General features: G+C 37.9%; 1 protein-coding gene across 7 annotated transcripts in view; it reads left to right on the top strand.

Moving 5' to 3' along the window:
* Positions 1-17,475, top strand: part of ARHGEF9 (Cdc42 guanine nucleotide exchange factor 9) — a 200,235-nt gene that overhangs the window by 84,114 nt on the left and 98,646 nt on the right. For 5 of the 7 annotated variants that reach the window (XM_023248858.2, XM_011291773.3, XM_019823887.2 and 2 more), the window contains one exon: positions 14,306-14,497. The exons of 1 other annotated variant lie outside the window; for it this stretch is intronic. In XM_023248858.2, the coding sequence (XP_023104626.1) occupies positions 14,306-14,497 (192 nt within the window). Of the gene's footprint in view, positions 1-4,205; positions 4,246-14,305; positions 14,498-17,475 lie in introns of those variants that run through there. One more of the 7 variants, XM_019823888.3, reaches the window with a different exon arrangement.

The raw sequence follows: 17,475 nt of genomic DNA, 5'->3' as shown, positions 1-17,475 counted from the left end.
AAACATCACACTGCTAGAGCTGGGGAGAGGCTGGCTTTCTGTGACACTGCTTAAGCCCCTGTTGAACTCTTCACAGGTACTAAGGCATAATGCCAGGACCTGAGAGAGCTGGATATTATGGCACCTCTCCTTTAAGAACTACCAAACCATTTGCAGGGAGAGGCTACTAAAGAGGTTGAAAAGTATGTACCAAAGGATGAGTTAGCATGAGTTTAACATGTGGAACAATGAATTCACTGGAGTATGTGCATAGGCACATAAATGCATGGGGAAAGGTCAGAAAGGATTATACAAAACAATTTATAACCATGGTTTCCTTAAGAAAGGTGGAAATAACTGGGATGATGAGTGGTCAAAGGGGAACTTTCACCTTATCTAGACTATTTTGACTTTTTCTTTTTTTAAATTTAAATCCAAGTTAGTTAACATATAGTGTAATAATGATTTCAGGAATAGAAATTTGTGATTCATGATTTGCATATAACACCCAGTGCTCATCCCAACAAGTGTCCTTCTTAATGCCCCTTGCCCATTTATCCCAACCCCTCACCCAACACCCCTTCAGCAACCCTTTGTTCTCTGCATTTAGTGTCTCTTACAGCTTGTCTCCCTCTCTGTTTTTAATCTATTTTTGCTTCCCTTCCCTTATGTTCATCTGTTTTGTATCTTAAATTCCACATATGAGTAAAGTCATCTATTTGTCTTTCTCTGATTGACTTACTTCGCTTGGCATAGTACAATCTAGTTCCATCCATGTGGTTTCAAATGGCAACATTTCATTCAGTTTGATCACTGAGTAATATACCATTGTGTGTATGTATGTGTGTGTGTATCTGTCACACATATTCTTTATTCATTCATCAATTGATGGATATTTGGGCTCTTTCCAATAATTTGGCTGTTGGTGATAGTGCTGTTATAAACTTTGGAGTGAATGTGCCCCTTCAAAACAGCACTAATGTATCCTTTGGATAAATACCTAGTAGTGCAATTGTTGGGTCATAGGGTAGTCCTACTTTTAATTTTTTAAGGAACCTACATACTGTTTTCCAGAGTGGCTGTACCAGTTTGCATTCCCACTAATAGTGAAAATGTGTTCCCCTTTCTCTGCATCCTCGCCAACACCTGTTGTCTCCTGAGATGTTAATTTTAGCCATTCTGACTGGTGTAAGGTGGTATCTCATGGTGGTTTTGATTTGTATTTCCCTGATGATGAGGGATGTTGAGCATTTTTTTCATGCGTCCGTTGGCCATATGGGTGTCCTCTTTGGAGAAGTGTCTATTCATGTCTTTTGCCCATTTCTTCACAAGAGTGTTTGTTTTTTGTATGTTTACTTTGATAAATTCTTTATAGATTTTGGATACTAACCCTTTATCTGATATGTCATTTGCAAATATCTTATTCTTACATTCCATTGGTTGCCTTTTAGTTTTGTTGATTGTTTCCTTCACTGTGAAGAAGCTTTTTATCTTCATGAGTTCCCAATGAGTTCATTTTTGCTTTTGCTTCCCTTGACTCCAGAGACATGCCAAGTAAAAATTTGCTGCGACCAAAATCAAAGAGGTTGTTGCCTATTTTCTCCTCTAGGATTTTGATGTCTTCCTGTCTTACATTTATGTCTTTCATCCATTTTGAGTTTATTTTTCTGTATGGTGTAAGCAAGTGGCCCAGGTTCATTCTTCTGCATGTTACTGTTCAGTTTTCCCAACACCATTTGCTGAAGAGACTTTCATTTTTATATTGGATATTCCTTCCTGCTTTGTCAAAGATTAGCTGGACATATGTTTGTGGGTCCATTTCTGGGTTCTCTATTCTGTTCCATTGACCTATGTGTCTGTTTTTGTGCCAGTACCATACTGTCTTGATGATTACAGCTTTGTAATACATCTTGAAGTCCAGGATTGTGATGCCTCCTGCTTTGGTTTTCTTTTTCTTTTTCTTTTTCTTTTTTTTTTTTAAATTTTTTTTTTCAACATTTATTTATTTTGGGGACAGAGAGAGACAGAGCATGAACGGGAGAGGGGCAGAGAGAGAGGGAGACACAGAATCGGAAACAGGCTCCAGGCTCCGAGCCATCAGCCCAGAGCCTGACGCGGGGCTCGAACTCACGGGCCGTGAGATCGTGACCTGGCTGAAGTCGGACGCTTAACCGACTGCGCCACCCAGGCGCCCCTTGGTTTTCTTTTTCAAGATTGCTTGAATTGCCCTATTCGGGGTATTTTCTGGTTCCATACAAATTTTAGGATTGTTTGTTCTAGCTCTGTGAAGAATGCTGGTGTTTTTTGATAGGGATTGCATTGAATATGTAGATTGCTTTGGGTAGTATTGACATTTTAACAATATTTTTTCTTCCAATCCATGAGCATGGACCATTTTCCCATTTTTTGTGTGTCTTCTTTAATTTCTTTCATAAGATTTCTATAGTTTTCAGTGTATAAATTTTTTACCTCTTTGGTTTGGTTTATTCCTACATATTTTATGGTTTTGGGTGCAAGTGTAAACAGGATCAATTCCTTGATTTCTCTTTCTGCTGCTTCATTATTGGTGTATAGAAATGCAACTGATTTCTGTTCATTGATTTTATATGCTGCAACTTGGCTGAATCCATGTATCAGTACTAGCAGTTTTTTGGTGGAGTCTTTTGTATTTTCCACATAGAGTATCATGTTGTCTGTGAAGAGTGAATGTTTGACTTCTCCCTTGCTGATTTGGATACCTTTAATTTCTTTGTGTTGTCTGATTGCTGAGGCTACGATTTCCAACACTATTTTGAATAACAGTAGTAGAGAGTGGACATCCTTGTTGTGTTCCTGATTTTAGGGAGAAAGCTCTCAGTTTTTCCCTATTGAGAATGATATTACCAGCACTCTTTCATATATGGTCTTTATGCTCTTGAGGTATGATCCTTCTATCCCTACTTTCTTGAGTGTTTTTGTCAAGAAAGGATGCTGTATTTCATCAAATACTTTCTCTGCATCTATTGAGAGGATTATGTGGTTCTTATCCTCTCTTTTATTGTGATGTATCTCATTGATTAATTTGAGGATATGGAACCAGTCCTGCATCCCAGGCATAAATCCCACTTGATCGTGGTGAATAATTCTTTTAATGTATTTTTGGATCGGGTTGGTTAGTATCTTGTTGAGATTTTTTGCATCCATGTTCATCAGGAAAATTTGTCTGTAGTTCTCCTTTTTAGTGGGGTCTTTGCATTTCTATTTATTGGAACAGCCTCAAAAGAATAGGTGTTAACTCTTCTTTAAATGTTTGGTAGAATTCCCTTGGAAATCCATCTGGCCCTGGAACCTTGTTTGTCTGGAGATTTTTTATTATTGATTCAACTTCCTTACTGGTTATAGGTCTGTTCAAATTTTCCATTTTTTCCTGTTTCCATTTTGGTAGTTTATATGTTTCTAGGCATTTGTCCATTTCTTCCATATTGTCCAATATGTTGGCATATAATTGCTCATAATACTCTCTTACTATTGCTTGTATTTCTGTGGTATTGGTTGTGATCTCTTCTCTTTCATTTGTGATTTTATTGATTTGTTGTCCTTCTTTCTTTTTGATCAATGTGGCTAGGGGTTTATAAATTTTGTTAATTCTTTCAAAGATCCTTTCATTGATCTGTTTTACTGTCTTTTTCTTCCTTTTGATATCATTGATTTCTGCCTAATCTTTATTATTTACCTTCTTCTGCTGGTTTTGAATGTTATTTACTGTTCTTTTTTGAGCTCTTTTAGATGTAAGGTTAGGTTGTGTATTTGAGACCTTTATTCCTTCTTTAGGAAGGCTTGCATTGCTATATACTTCCCTCTTATGATGGCTTTTGCTGAATCCGAGAAGTGTTTGGCTGTCATGTTTTCATTTTCATTGGCTTCCATGTACTTTTTAATTTCCTCTTTAATATATTGGTTAATCATTTATTCTTTAGTAGGATCTTCTTTACTCTTTAAGTGTTTATGGTTTTGCCAATTTTTTCTTATTGTTGATTTCGAGTTTCATAGCATTGTGTTCTGAAAATATGCAAGGTATGATCTCGATTTTTTTGTACTTAGGGCTGATTTGTAACCCACTATGTGATATGTTCTGGAGAATGTTTCATGTGTACTTGAGAAGAATGTGTATTCTGCTTTTTTAGGATGAAACATTCTGAAATATCTGTTAAGTCCATCCGGTCCAGTGTGTCATTCAAAGCCATTGTTTCCTTGTTGAGTTCCTGCTTCGGAGATCTGTCCATTGCTGTAAGTGGGGTGTTAAAGTCCCCTACTATTATGTATTATTATCAATGAGTTTGTTTATGTTTCTGATTAATAAATTTATATATTTGGGTACCTTCTTGTTCGGGGCATAAATATTTACAATTGTTAGATCTTCTTGCTGGATAGACTCCTTAATTATGACACAATGCCCTTCTTCATCTCTTGTTACAGTCTTTATTTTAAAATGTGGTTTGCCTGATATAAGTATGGCTACTACAGCTTTTTTTTTATTACCATAAGCTTGATAGATGGTTCTCTATCCCCTTACTTTCAATCTGCAGGTATCTTTAGGTCTAAAATGAGTCACTTATAAGAAGCATATAGATGAGTATTGCTTTCTTATCCATTCTGATACCCGATGTATTTTGATTGGAGCATTTAGTCCATTGACATTTAGAGTTAGTACTGAAAACTGTGAATTTTATGCCATTGTGTTGCCTGTAGACTTTTATTTTCAGGTGATGTTCCCTAGTCCTTTCTAGTCTTTGTTGCCTTTGGTCTTTGTTTTGTCTTTCCTCCACTCAAAGATTCCCCCTTAAAGTTTCTTGCAAGGCTGGTTTAGTGGTCATGAACTCCTTTAGTTTCTGTTTGTATGGGAAACTCTTATCTCTCCTTCTATTTTGAATGATAGCCTTACTGGACAAAGAAGGCTATCTTGACTGCATATTTTTCTGATTCAGCATATTGAATGTATCCTGCCACTCCTTTCTGGCCTGCCAAGTCTCTGTGGATAGGTCTGCTGCAAACTTGATCTGTCTTCCATTATAGGTTAAGGACTTTTTTTCCTTTGCCACTTTCATAATTCTTTCCTTGTCTGTGTGTTTTGTGAATTTGACTATGATATGCCTTGGTGATTGTCGATTTTTGTTTACTCTAATGGAAGTTTTGTGTGCTTCTTGGATTTTGATGGCTCTGTCCTTCCCCAGATTAGGAAAATTTTCAGCTATAATTTGCTCTCATTAACCTTCTTCCCCCTTTTCTCTCTCTTCATCTTCTGGGACTCCTATTATTCAGATGTTATTCCTTGTTAATAAGTCACTGAGTTCTCTGAGTCTTGTATTGTGATCTTTGCCTTTGTTTCCCTCCTTTTTTTCTGCTTCATTTTTCTCCATTATTTTTTCTTGTATATCACTGATTCACTGTTGTGCTTTGTACATCCTTGCTGCTGTGGCATCCAATTGAGATTGTATCTCGGTTATAGCATTTTTAATTTCATCCTGACAAGATTTTTCTTCTCTTATCTCCACAGAAAGGGATTCTATGCTTTTTCAACCCCAGCTAGTATTCTTATTAATGTAGCTCTAAATTGTATTTCAGATATCTTTCTTATATCTGTTTTAAGCCCCTGGCTGTCATTTCTTCCTGTTCTTTCTTTTGAGGTAAATTCCTTTGTTTTGTCATTTGGGCAAAAGAAAAATTAAATAAATAAAAAATAAAAATTAAAAAAATAAAAAACAAAACAATCAAATAAAGGAAGCTAGATCCTGGGTGTGTTTTGGTCTGCTTGTTGAAAGACACTTGATAGAATAGAGGAAAAAGGGAAAGAAAAGTAGGAAAATAAAAATAAAGGTAAGAAAAAATTTAAAAATTAAAATTTTATATAATAGAATAACATGAAATAAAGAAAGTGAAATATAATAAAAAATAAAAATAATATAGTGAAAAATAATTTATTTTTTAATTAAAAAAAGAAAATAAAATTTTCTCTTCTCTTTCTGTATCCAAGAAAAAGAAAGAAAAAAAGTTAAACAAGGACAGAAGAGAAGCAAAAGAAAAAAAGTGAACTAATTAATAAACCAGCAAACAGAATGAAACCCAAATAAGGTTACATCCCATTTCCCCTAGAACTCAAATCATGAAGCTCTTTATACACTAAACAGGATGAGGGACTTGTGCTGGTATTCTAGGGGATGTGCTTGGAGGCACAGTTGGGTGGGGACTGGAGTAAGGTCTCCGTTCACTAGCTGGTGCCGCTTAGCCTTACTGGGGTGGATCAGTGTGGCACATGTGTGTGTGCTGGGAGAGGTGGAAATGTCTTCACCCAGCTCTCTAGTCTCAGGAACAGGAACTTCGAGCTCTCACCGTCCTGTGAACAAGCGCTCCTCCTTTGTCTCAAGCCTCTGTCAACTCCCTGCCTCTATCCTGTCCATGTCCAAACTGTCTGCCTGCCAGGTGGCACCTCCTTCTAGAGTTTTATCTCAGATGAATTGTGTTTCAAAACCCCACACTTCAGAGGCCCCTGTGTCTTGGACCCATGCTCTGGGGGAGGGTCTTGCTGAGCAATGGCTGGGTGCTGGCTTGCCCCAGAAAATGTTCGTGTGATTGCACAGTGATAGACGTTCAGAGATCATGGAAAATCACAACAGACAGCTGGCACCAGGTTTTGCCACACTCTGGTGTCTTTGTCCCAATACCAGCAAACATGGTGTCTTTGTCCCAATACCAGCAAACATGGCTGCTCTCTGGGGTTCCCTGGAACCTTGGCCTGTTCAGAGGCATATGGCTTCTCCCAAATGCACTCCAAGCAGGGGAACCACTTCTCCCTCTCTGGCACATGGACCCCTCAGACCCCACTGCCTGCTCCTGGGGATTCACCCTACTTACTCACCAGAGCACTGAGTTCCAGAACTTCAGACTCTGTGCTCCACTGTTTATAGAATCCTAATGGTATTGAAACCCTCTCCTTTCTTCCCATCAGTGATTTTGGGAAACAGATTTCTTGTTCAATCCCCTGTGTTTTCACCTTTTTCTTTCTCTCCAGCTACTTTTGAGGAGTGTTTTTCCTGCACTCTCCCAATGCACTGCACTCTCCCCCTTTCTCTGTCCTCTCCCCACAAAAACAGCTCCCTACCCTCCATGGCTTTTCTCTCCCCCAGTTCACCTCTCTGCACCATGTACCTGTCAAGTTCTGTGGCTCAAGTTATGCAGATTGTTGTGTTAATCCTCAGATCAACTCCCTAGGCATGTAAAATCTTTTGGTGGTAATCTAGCTGCATTTCAGGGATGAGACAGGCTGAGGGGCTCCATGCTGCTCTTCCATCTTCCCCAAACCCGCCTAACTTCTTATTTTTTATAGTTGCCATGTGACAAAAATTTACCATTTTAAAGGGTACAACTTAGTGGATTTTACTACAGTTGACTTAACACAGATTTAAACAGTGTGGGTCCACTTATACATGGATTTTTTGATAAATATAATATAGTACTATAAATGTATTTTCTTTATGATTTTCTTAACATTTTTTCTCTCGCTCACTTAATTATAGGAGTGCAGTATATAATACATATACAATATATATATTAATCTACTGTTATTGGTAAGGATTCTGGTCAGTAGTAGGCTATTAATAGTTAAGTTTTGGAGTCAAAAGTTATACACAGATTTTTGACTGTGTGGGAAGTTGGCGCCCCTAACATCTGCATTGTTCAAGGGTCACCTGGGCATTAATTGTGCAACAATCACTACTATCTATTCTAGAACATTTTCATCACTCCTCAAAGGTAACCCTGCAACCATTAGCAGTCATTCTCCATTCTCCCACTTCCCCTAGTCCTGGAAACCACTAATCTGTTTTGTGTCTTTTGGGAATTTCATATAAATGGTGTATAATATGTGGTTATTTGTGTGTCTGGCTTCCTTTACTTAGCATGGTGTCCTTGAGGTTCATTCATATTGTATTTTATTCCTTTGTATTGCTAAATAGTATTCTATTTTGTGTTTGTGTATGTGTGTGTTCACATACATACCACATTTATCTATTTATCAGTTGAACTTCTGCATTGTTTTCACATTTTGGCTATTATGAGTAATGCTGCTATGAATATATGTATACCAGTTTTTGTGTGAACTTATATTTTCAGTATTCTTGAGTATATACATAGGAGAGGAACTACTATGTTAAATTATGTGGAAACTATAATTTAACTTTTGGAGAAATTGCCAAATTGTTTTCCACAGTAGTTTTACCAATTTACACTCCTATCAACAGCATATGAAGGTTCTAATTTCTCCATATCCTCATCACACATGTTATTATCCATTTTTTTATTATAGCCATTCTATTGGGTGTGAAGTGATATCTCATTGTGATTTTGATTTGTATTTCCCTGACAGCTAATGGTGTTGAGTATCTTTACATGTATTTATTGGACATTTATATATATCTTCTTTGGAAAAATGTTCAGATGCATTGCCCATTTTGAAGCGGTATTTGCCATTTTATTCTTCAGTTCTATATATTCTGGATACTAGGTCCTTATCAGATATAGTATATTCAAATATTTTCTTCCATTCTATGCATTGTTTCACTGTCTTGATGCTATCATTTGCAAAGCAAAAGTTTTTAATTTGGATGAAGTCTATTTTTTTTTCATTTATGTAAAAAACTACTGCATAATCCACAGTCACAAATATTTGCTTCTGTGTTGTTTGACATGTTTTATAATTTTAGCTTTTACATTTAGGCCTTTAATCCATTTTGAGTTAGTTTTCACATATTGTGTGAGGTATGGGTCCAGGTTTATTCTTTTGCATGTGGATATCCAGTTGCCCAGAACCATTTGTTGAAAGGACTATACCCTCCCCTTTTGATTTGTCTTGATACCTTTGAAAAAAATATCAGTTTAGCATAAATGTTGGGTATAGTTCTTTTTTAAGTTTATTTATTTGAGAGAGAGTGTGTGCACAAGTTTGGGAGGGGAAGAGAGAGAGAGTGAAGGCGAGAGAGAAGCCCAAGCAAGCTTTGTGTTTTCAGTGCAGAGCCTAACGTGGGGTCCAATCTCATGAGCCGTGAGATCATGACCTGAGCTGAAACCAAGAATCAGATGCTTAGCCAACTGAGCCACCCAAGCGCCCCTAGGTATATTTCTGTACTCTCACCTATTTCATGGATCTTTATATCTATTCTTGTGACAGTACCACTCTCTCTTGGTTACTAGAGGCTTATAGTAAGTTTTGGAATCAGGAAGTGTGAGTCTTTCAACATTGTTCTTCTTTTTCAAAATTGTTTTGGTTATTCTGTGTTTTTAAATTTCCATATGAAATTTAGAATAAGCTTGTCAATTTCTGCCAAGAAGCAAGCTGAGAGTTATGATAGGGATTGCGTTGAATCTGAATCAACTTGCAGAATATTACCATCTTAACAATATTAAATCTTCCAATCCATGAACACGAGATAGCTTTTTATTTAGTTAGATCTTCTTGACTTACTTTCAACAATGTTTTGCAGTGTTCAGTGCACAAATCTTGCACTTCTTTTGTGAAATGTATTCCTGAGGATTTTGTTCTTTCTGATGCCTCTTAAATTGGATTGTTTTCTTAATTTCATTTTCAAAAATACATTTGGCCTTTGCATATTGATCTTGTATCATGCAAAATTGCTGAATTAATTTATTAGTGTATATGCGTATATATATAAAATCATGTCATATATGAATAGTTTTGATTTTTCTTTCTAATCTGAATGCTTTTGTCTCCAGTTGTTCAAGCCTTCAGTACAAATGTTGCATAGAGGTGATGTTTGTTCATGACTGTAGGATGATTGAGAAAGTCTCAGCTGATTGAGAAAGTTTCTTCTCTGAAAGGGTGTTGGACTTTCCCAAATGTTTTTTCTCTGTCTATTGACATGATTGTGTATTTTTCAAACCTTTATTCCATTAATATGGTGTATTACATTGACTAAGTTTCATATGTTGAACGAACCTTGCATTCCTGGGATTAATCCCATCTGATAAAGTGGATTAAATACACACACACACACACACACACACACACACACACATTACTGGATTTGGTCTGCAAGTATTTTGTTGAGAGTTTCTGCATTTCTATTTTTGAAAGTTAATGAAACATTAGTGTTAATTATTTTTAAATGTTTTGTAGACTTCACCAGTGATGCCATCTCATACTGATTTTTTTCCCATGTAAGAAGTTTTTAATTAGTAAACCAACTCTTTGCTTCTCATAGGCCTATTCAGATTTTCTATTTTTTATCATTCTAGGAATTTATTTCATCAGGCTATCTAATTTGTTGGCATACAGTTGTTCATAGTGTTCCCTTTAATCATTTTTTAAAAAAAATTCTGTTATATTGGCAGTAATATTTCCTCTTTTATTCCTGATTTTAATAATTTGAGTCTTCTCTTTTTTCTCTATTTTAACTTTTTGCAAAGCTAGTGTATTCCTGTATCAATTATGTAATTAAAAAAATAAAACAATGGAAGATACATATAAAATAGAAAGGCATATCAAAATGGGGATCTGGTATTTTGATCCCTGGCAGTCATTTCTCCTCTATGGACCTAGGTTTCTTCATCAGAAAGTTGTTATATTGGTTCATTGTTGCTGAAGTGGTTGAAAGTCTCTGTACTTTCAGATTATTTACATGATCAAATGTGGGATTAAAGAACATAGTTGGGAGTATTTGTGGGTAGAAAGTAGACCAATTTTGGAGAATCCCGGTGTTCCTGAAGGACATAGTAGAGAAGCTAAGTATCGAAATGCACATTGAAGCTGAGTTATGGTAATATTTGAATTCCAGGGTGAGAGATTTGAACTTGGTAACAGGGAACTACTGAGGATTTTGGAGTGTGAGAGTAGATAATCAAAGTGATATTCAAAGAAATTGGTCTGGTAATGGTATATGGGAGGGATTAGAGCTGGAAGATAACCCAGAGAAGTCAGAAGTCATCTAGGGAATGGGGGTCATGACAGTGGGAATGGAAAAAAAAAGAGATGAGAACCAGAGATATTCTCTGATTTGGAAAGCACCCCCTGGAATGGCTAAGGGGGCAGGGGAGGGAGGAGTTAGCTGTCTTGTTCACTCTGTGTCTCTCATAATTAGTGGTGAGGCACAGAATAGGTCCAAAATATATTTATTTGTTAAATTGAATTGCATTAACCCAGCTTTGCTTAGAGTTCAATGAAGGCTGAAGAAAATAGTCTTCAAGTACTCTGAGAGGACTTCCAGGAAAGCCTTCCAAGTTGCTAGCCTCTAGACACTCTTTATTCACACCCCACTTTTGCAAATATAATGTACTCCTTCCCTCTGGAACTGATCCAGAGAGTCATCTAATGCCAGCCATCCAAAATCCAATATTTTGAATGGGCTTGTCTTAAACTCCTGAGAAGAAAAGAAATGTTTTTCTTTTTAATCTCTCAAAGGCCTGCCTATGGTAACCTTTTTGTTTTGCTGTGTTTTAATTTAAATTTTACTTAGTTAACATACAGTGCAATATTGGTTTCAGAGTAGAATTCAGTTATTCATCACTTACATACAACATCCAGTGCTCATCACACATGCCCTCCTTAATACCCATCACACATCTAGCCCATCTCCCACCCACCTCCCTCCATCAATCTTCAGTTTGTTCTCTATCATGAACAGTTTCTTGTGGTTTGTTTCCTTCTCTCCTCTTTCCCCCAGGCCCCTTCCCATATGTACATCTGTTTTGTTTCTTAAATTCCACATATGAGTGAAATCATATGGTGTTTATCTTTCCCTGACTGACTTATTTCACTTGGCATACATTCTAGCTCCATCCATGTCGTTGCAAATAGCAAGATTTCATTTTTTTTGATGGCTAAGTAATATTCTATTATATATATATATATATATATATATATATATATATATATATATATATACCACGCCTTCTTTATCCATTCATCAGTTGATGGATATTTGGGCTCTCTCCATAGTTTGGCTATTGTTGATAATGCTGCTATAAACATTGTGGTGCATGTACCCCTTCAAATCTGTATTTTTGCATCCTTTAGGTAAATATCTAATAGTGCAATTGCTGGGTCTTAAGGTAGTTCTATTTTTAGCTTTTTGAGGAACCTCCATACTGTTCTCCAGAGTGGTTACACCAGTTTGCTTTTCCACCAACAATGTAAGAGAGTTCCCCTTTCTATGCATCCTCACCAACACCTGTTGTTTCTTTTGTTGTTAATTTTAGCCATTCTGACAGGTGTGAGGTTGTATCTCATTCTGGGAAAAGGAAAACAAAACTGAAGGTATAATATTTCTAGATTTCAAGCTATATTACAAAGCTGTAGTCATCAAGACAATGTGGTACTGGCACAAAAACAGACATAGACCAATGGAACAGAATAGAAAACCCAGAAATGGACCCACAATTATATCGTCAACTAATCTTTGACAAAGCAGGAAAGAATATCCTATGGTACCATTTTTTATAGCAAAACTTAGCTTGCTTTGTGGGAATCTGGGAAAAGCTAGTGAATTATTATAGAATGAAGCTTTTATTGTTTCAAAGAGATGACATCATGTATATGATGTGCTTACTTCAATGCCTTAGAATCACCTTTTTTAACAGATCTGTTCCTTGACCAATCATCCCTCATCATTTCCTATTGATTGTATGAAAGGGAAGCTATCAGCATATTGAGGACACAAAGTTGACCTTTGGAAGCTGGAAAGATATTTCCAATAGAACATTTGTAGAGGGTGATAAGTTCTGAATAGAGATACATTTTTGCACATGTGGCTGTGTATGCAAAGTGCATTAAAAGAAGTCAGCCCTATTTTGGCCTGTGGAAAATAGGTAGATTATATGCTTGTGACATCTCTAGGCTTTCTGGGTGGTAACCATGCTCCTCATCCTCTGTGAGGCAAAAAGAGAGGGGAGAATACACAGAGTTGAAAAGTAACTACTGTTCCTGTAGCTCCATCCCAAAGCCTCTGTCCTCCTACGGCCAGTCACTAATAGGGCCTTTCTGGTGGCAAAAATAATAATGCATCTAAATTTCTTGATCTCAGCTTCTTGAGGCAGGAAAGTGGAAAAAGCTGGGGGGTTATGGAGGGCAAAGATAGATTGTTGATTAAAGCTGTTGAGACAACTGACAAGCTCTTTGGTTAATTCCCCTGGCAGATTTTACCACCATTCCTAGGGTCCCACCCTTCCTTTTTTCCTTGATACCCTGACTTTCCTCCTTCCTAGGAATGGGGTAAAATGAGTCATCTTCCTGATTTAAGTTGTCATCTCAGATCTCACTCAGCCTCCCGAAAGGAGGCTGTCTCACTCAGCCTCCCGAAAGGAGGTTTTTCTGCATCCCTTTGCCTTCATGTGTTGGAATGGGTAGTTTCAATGTCTACCAACTGTACCTATTTATGATGATTCTGATAATTCTCATCTCACCTTGGCCCAATACCTTCCTTACTCTTTTCCTGTTTTCCTTAGAGTCAGAGGTGTAAAGATGCTAGCACAGTGGTTAAGAGCACAGGCTCTGAAAGTCAGATCACCTGGTTCCTGTCCCAGCTCTTCTGCTTTCCTAACTGTGTGACTTGGGACAAATTACTTAACTTTTTTGAGCCTCTGTCTCCTCTTCTGTGAAATAGAGGTAATAATGGTACATACCTAGCAGGACTGAGTAATACAATTCATTGAAAACTGTTAGTATAGTAGTTGCTGTATAGTTAGTGCTCAATCAATAGCTATTGCTATTATGTGTGTTGGGGACATTCAGTCATTTCCACTCTAAGAACTTTATATACTCAAGGCATGTCAGATTTTAATTATTATTTGTGCATCTTTTGATGTAAATCAACACTGAAGGTCCTGTTTTCAAAATGCCCACTCCAGTATCCAAATTTGGTCTCCATGATCATAGGTGTTGTGTTTGATCCAGATGTGGCACAGGCCCAACCATGTCTGGCTTAGTCTTTTTATCCAGCTGTGCTGCCTAGATATGCTCAAGCATGAATTAGTTATATTTTCCACAACTCCTTTCTCCTCTGAAACCTTAGATAAGAAGCCTCTCAGAGATTACTTTTCCTTCTTCAAAGTTCTATCCTTCTGCATCCTCCATTTTACAGATAGGTCATCAGAGGCCTAGAGAGGATTAAACTTATGGATAGGGCCTAGAAGTCACCCTAAAGCCAAGCTTGACATTCAGTTTACAGGGGCCTCTTGTCAAATGGTCTCTGAATACTTGAAGAATTTAGTTTATCATTTTTCTACTTGATTGGAAACTTTTCAAAGAAGGAAACTATTATTCTTCTTCTGCCTGCTTCCACAGCTCTGGGTGAACCAGGAGGATGGGGTAGAGGAAGGGCCCAGTGATGTGCAGAATGGGCACCTGGACCCCAACTCAGACTGCCTTTGTCTGGGCCGGCCACTACAGAACCGGGACCAGATGCGAGCCAATGTCATCAATGAGATCATGAGCACCGAACGTCATTACATCAAGCACCTCAAGGACATTTGTGAGGTAGGCCCAGCTATGATAGTTTATGTGGGGGCACCCAGGGTGTAATAGAGGGCATTTTCATGAAGAACCAACAACTCTGCTGAGCTTTACCTGTGACAGTCCCAAGATGTTGGAAAGAGCAGCTGGACTGGCCTCTTATATTCTGTTCAATGGGTAAAACAAGTCCCTTGGAGTTTCTCAGTCCCTATCTCAGTTTCTCTCTTTCTCTGTCTACCTAACATTCATCTTTTATCTTCATATTCCTTATTTCTCTATCTCTCCCTGCCTCCCTCACTTGATCTTCCCTTCCCTTAATCTCTATCCCTATCCTGTTGGCTTCTAATTTGGTTGTTGCCACCCCATGGAAAGGCCTGACTGCATTAATTAAAGCAAAACACATCTCCCTCCAACTCAGTGGTTTACAAACTTGAATGTGCACTAGAGTCCCTGGAGAAACCTGTTAGACATGCAGATTCCAGTCCCCTCCATCTCTTCAAAGTTGTGAATTCTCACTCTGGATAAACCAAAGCATCTCTATATTTAACAAGCATCCCTGGTGAAACTGGTGCTATTGGTCCTCCTCCTTCACTTGAAGAACACTGGTTTTGAGTTATGTCAGAAGAGTTTATGGGGAGGAATCTACAGGAGATAAAGGCTGAGTGGACAATTCTCAGCTCTTTCAATATGCCCCTTTTCCCCCAGGAGCTATGGCTCCACATTCCTTAACTCTATCCCTTCCATCTTTGTGATCTGAGTAAGGATTAGAGCCCTTTTCCTAACACTCCCTTGATGTCATGAGACAAGATGGAATTTTGAAAGGGCATTTTACTAAACACTTTGGGAATACCCATGGGAAATGGAGGAAAGAATGTTTTAAAAAAAGGTTTCTCTCTCTCTCTCTCTCTCTCTCTCTCTCTCTCTCTCACACACACACACACACACACACACACACACACACAATAGCATTCTGCTTGACCCAGGGAAAACTCTATTTTGAATATGTTTATCCCCTTCCTTCTAGGTAAAGAGTCAGGTCCTACTTTCTGTCCCCAAAGCCCTGTTGAGTGAGCCCAGGGCCCACTTGGAATCAATAGTACAGCTTTTTTTTTTTAATTAAGTTTATTTAATTTTGAGAGAGAGAGAGAGAGAGAGAGAGAGAGAGAGAGAGAGAAAGAGTGGGGGAGAGGCAGAGAGATAGGAGATACAGAATCCAAAGCAGACTTCAGGTTCTGAGCTGTCAGCACAAAGCCTGATGCAGGGTTCGAACACATAAACGGTGAGATCATGACCTAAGCCAAAGTTGGCTGCTTAACCAACTGAGCCACCCAGGTACCCCTCAGTAATACAGCTTTAACATTTTTTAATGTTCTTATTTCTTTAGAATACTGTTGCCCAGTAGAACTTCCTATAGTGATGAAATATATCTGCATTCTCCAATGCAGTAGCCACTATCCAGCCATCTGTGGCTATTGAGTAGTTGAGATGTGGCTAGTATGATTGAGAAATGGGATTTTAAATTTTATTAAATTTTAATTTAAATAGACACATGTGACTAAATGACACCTACATTGGACAGTGCAGATCTAGAAAGATCAAGGCCAAGGAATATGGGCCTTAATTTCCTTTACCTCAACTCATTTTTTTATCCCTTCTAGGAATGTTAAAGTTTATCCCCACTCTCCCACTCCATGAGTCAGTATAGTGGAACAAACAAGGGCTCTGGGGACATGGAATGCTGGCTTTCACATCCTGATTTAACCACTTAGACACCCTATAGCCATGAAGTTGCCCCTTAACTTCTCTGACTTTTGATTTTTCTGATTTGTCCAGTGGGCTTCATTATGCCAACCTCTTAAGTTTATTGATAAAACTAAGTAAACATAATGTAATTATTTGTAAAAAGGTAGTTTTACTTTCTTTTCCTTCCCTTTTCATCTATTCTCCCATCCATCCGTGTCTCTCTTTTGTAGTTTTCTCTCCCCCTACCTCCATAAAAATAGCTGAAAAAATACCCTCTGAAATGTGCTCTGTGTCGTTGGGCATGAAACCACTGTCATTCATTCAGCAAACGCATTGTAGAGTTCTGCTCCATGCCAGCCTTAGACATGGCTCCTACTTTCAAAGTTTTCTTCCCTAGACTAGTATCTGTATTACCTGGGAGTTTGTTAGAAATGCGGTATTTTTAGCTCCACTCGAGGCCTACCAAGTATGATTCTGCACTTTAACAAGACTCCTATTTGACTTATATATTAAAGTTTGAGGAGCACTGCTATAAAATGATAGCTGTCTTATACTGTCAAAGAGTCTATAATATAAGTACAATGTGTTCTTTACCTGGTAGCTGAGTGATGCTATCAAGATCTAAGTTGGGTCATATCTCTCTTCCTCTCAAAACCATCTGATGGCTGACCACTTCTCCCTGAGTAAAAGCCAATTTCTTATTATTATTTACAAAGTCCTATGTGATAAACCTATTGTTACCTCTGTGACTTGATCTCCTTTATCTTTCCCACCTTCTGTCACTTCTCCAGGCACACTGGCCTCTTGCTGTTCCTAAAAAACTATCTTGCATGCCCCCCTTGCCAGATTTTGCACTGGCTTTTCCCTCTGCCTGGAGCACTCCTTCCCCAGATATCTTCATAGCTTCCTTCCTCACCTCCTTCAAGTCTTTACTCAAATATCACCTTCTCCTTGAGATCATCCCTGACCTTTCTATTTAAAATTATAACCTTGCACTATCTCTCCCTCTTTCCTGCTTTATTTTCCTCTATTGTACTTATTGCTATCTGACATATTATATATTTGCTTATATGATTTCTTTATTGTTCTTCTCCCCTGCTAGAATGTAGATTCCATGAGGGGCAAGTGTTTTTACCTGTTGATTTACTATATATTGCCAATACCTAGCACGGTGTCTGGCACATGGTACATGCTCAATAAATATTGTTGAAAGTAGGAATTAAATACAAGTGCTCACGTGCATGTCTTACTTTGGCAAA

Source organism: Felis catus, chromosome X (genome assembly GCF_018350175.1).
Source record: "Felis catus isolate Fca126 chromosome X, F.catus_Fca126_mat1.0, whole genome shotgun sequence".
Taxonomy (NCBI): Eukaryota; Metazoa; Chordata; class Mammalia; order Carnivora; family Felidae; genus Felis; species Felis catus.
Note: the sequence above shows the minus strand (reverse complement) of the source record. Positions and strands in the feature narration are given on the sequence as shown.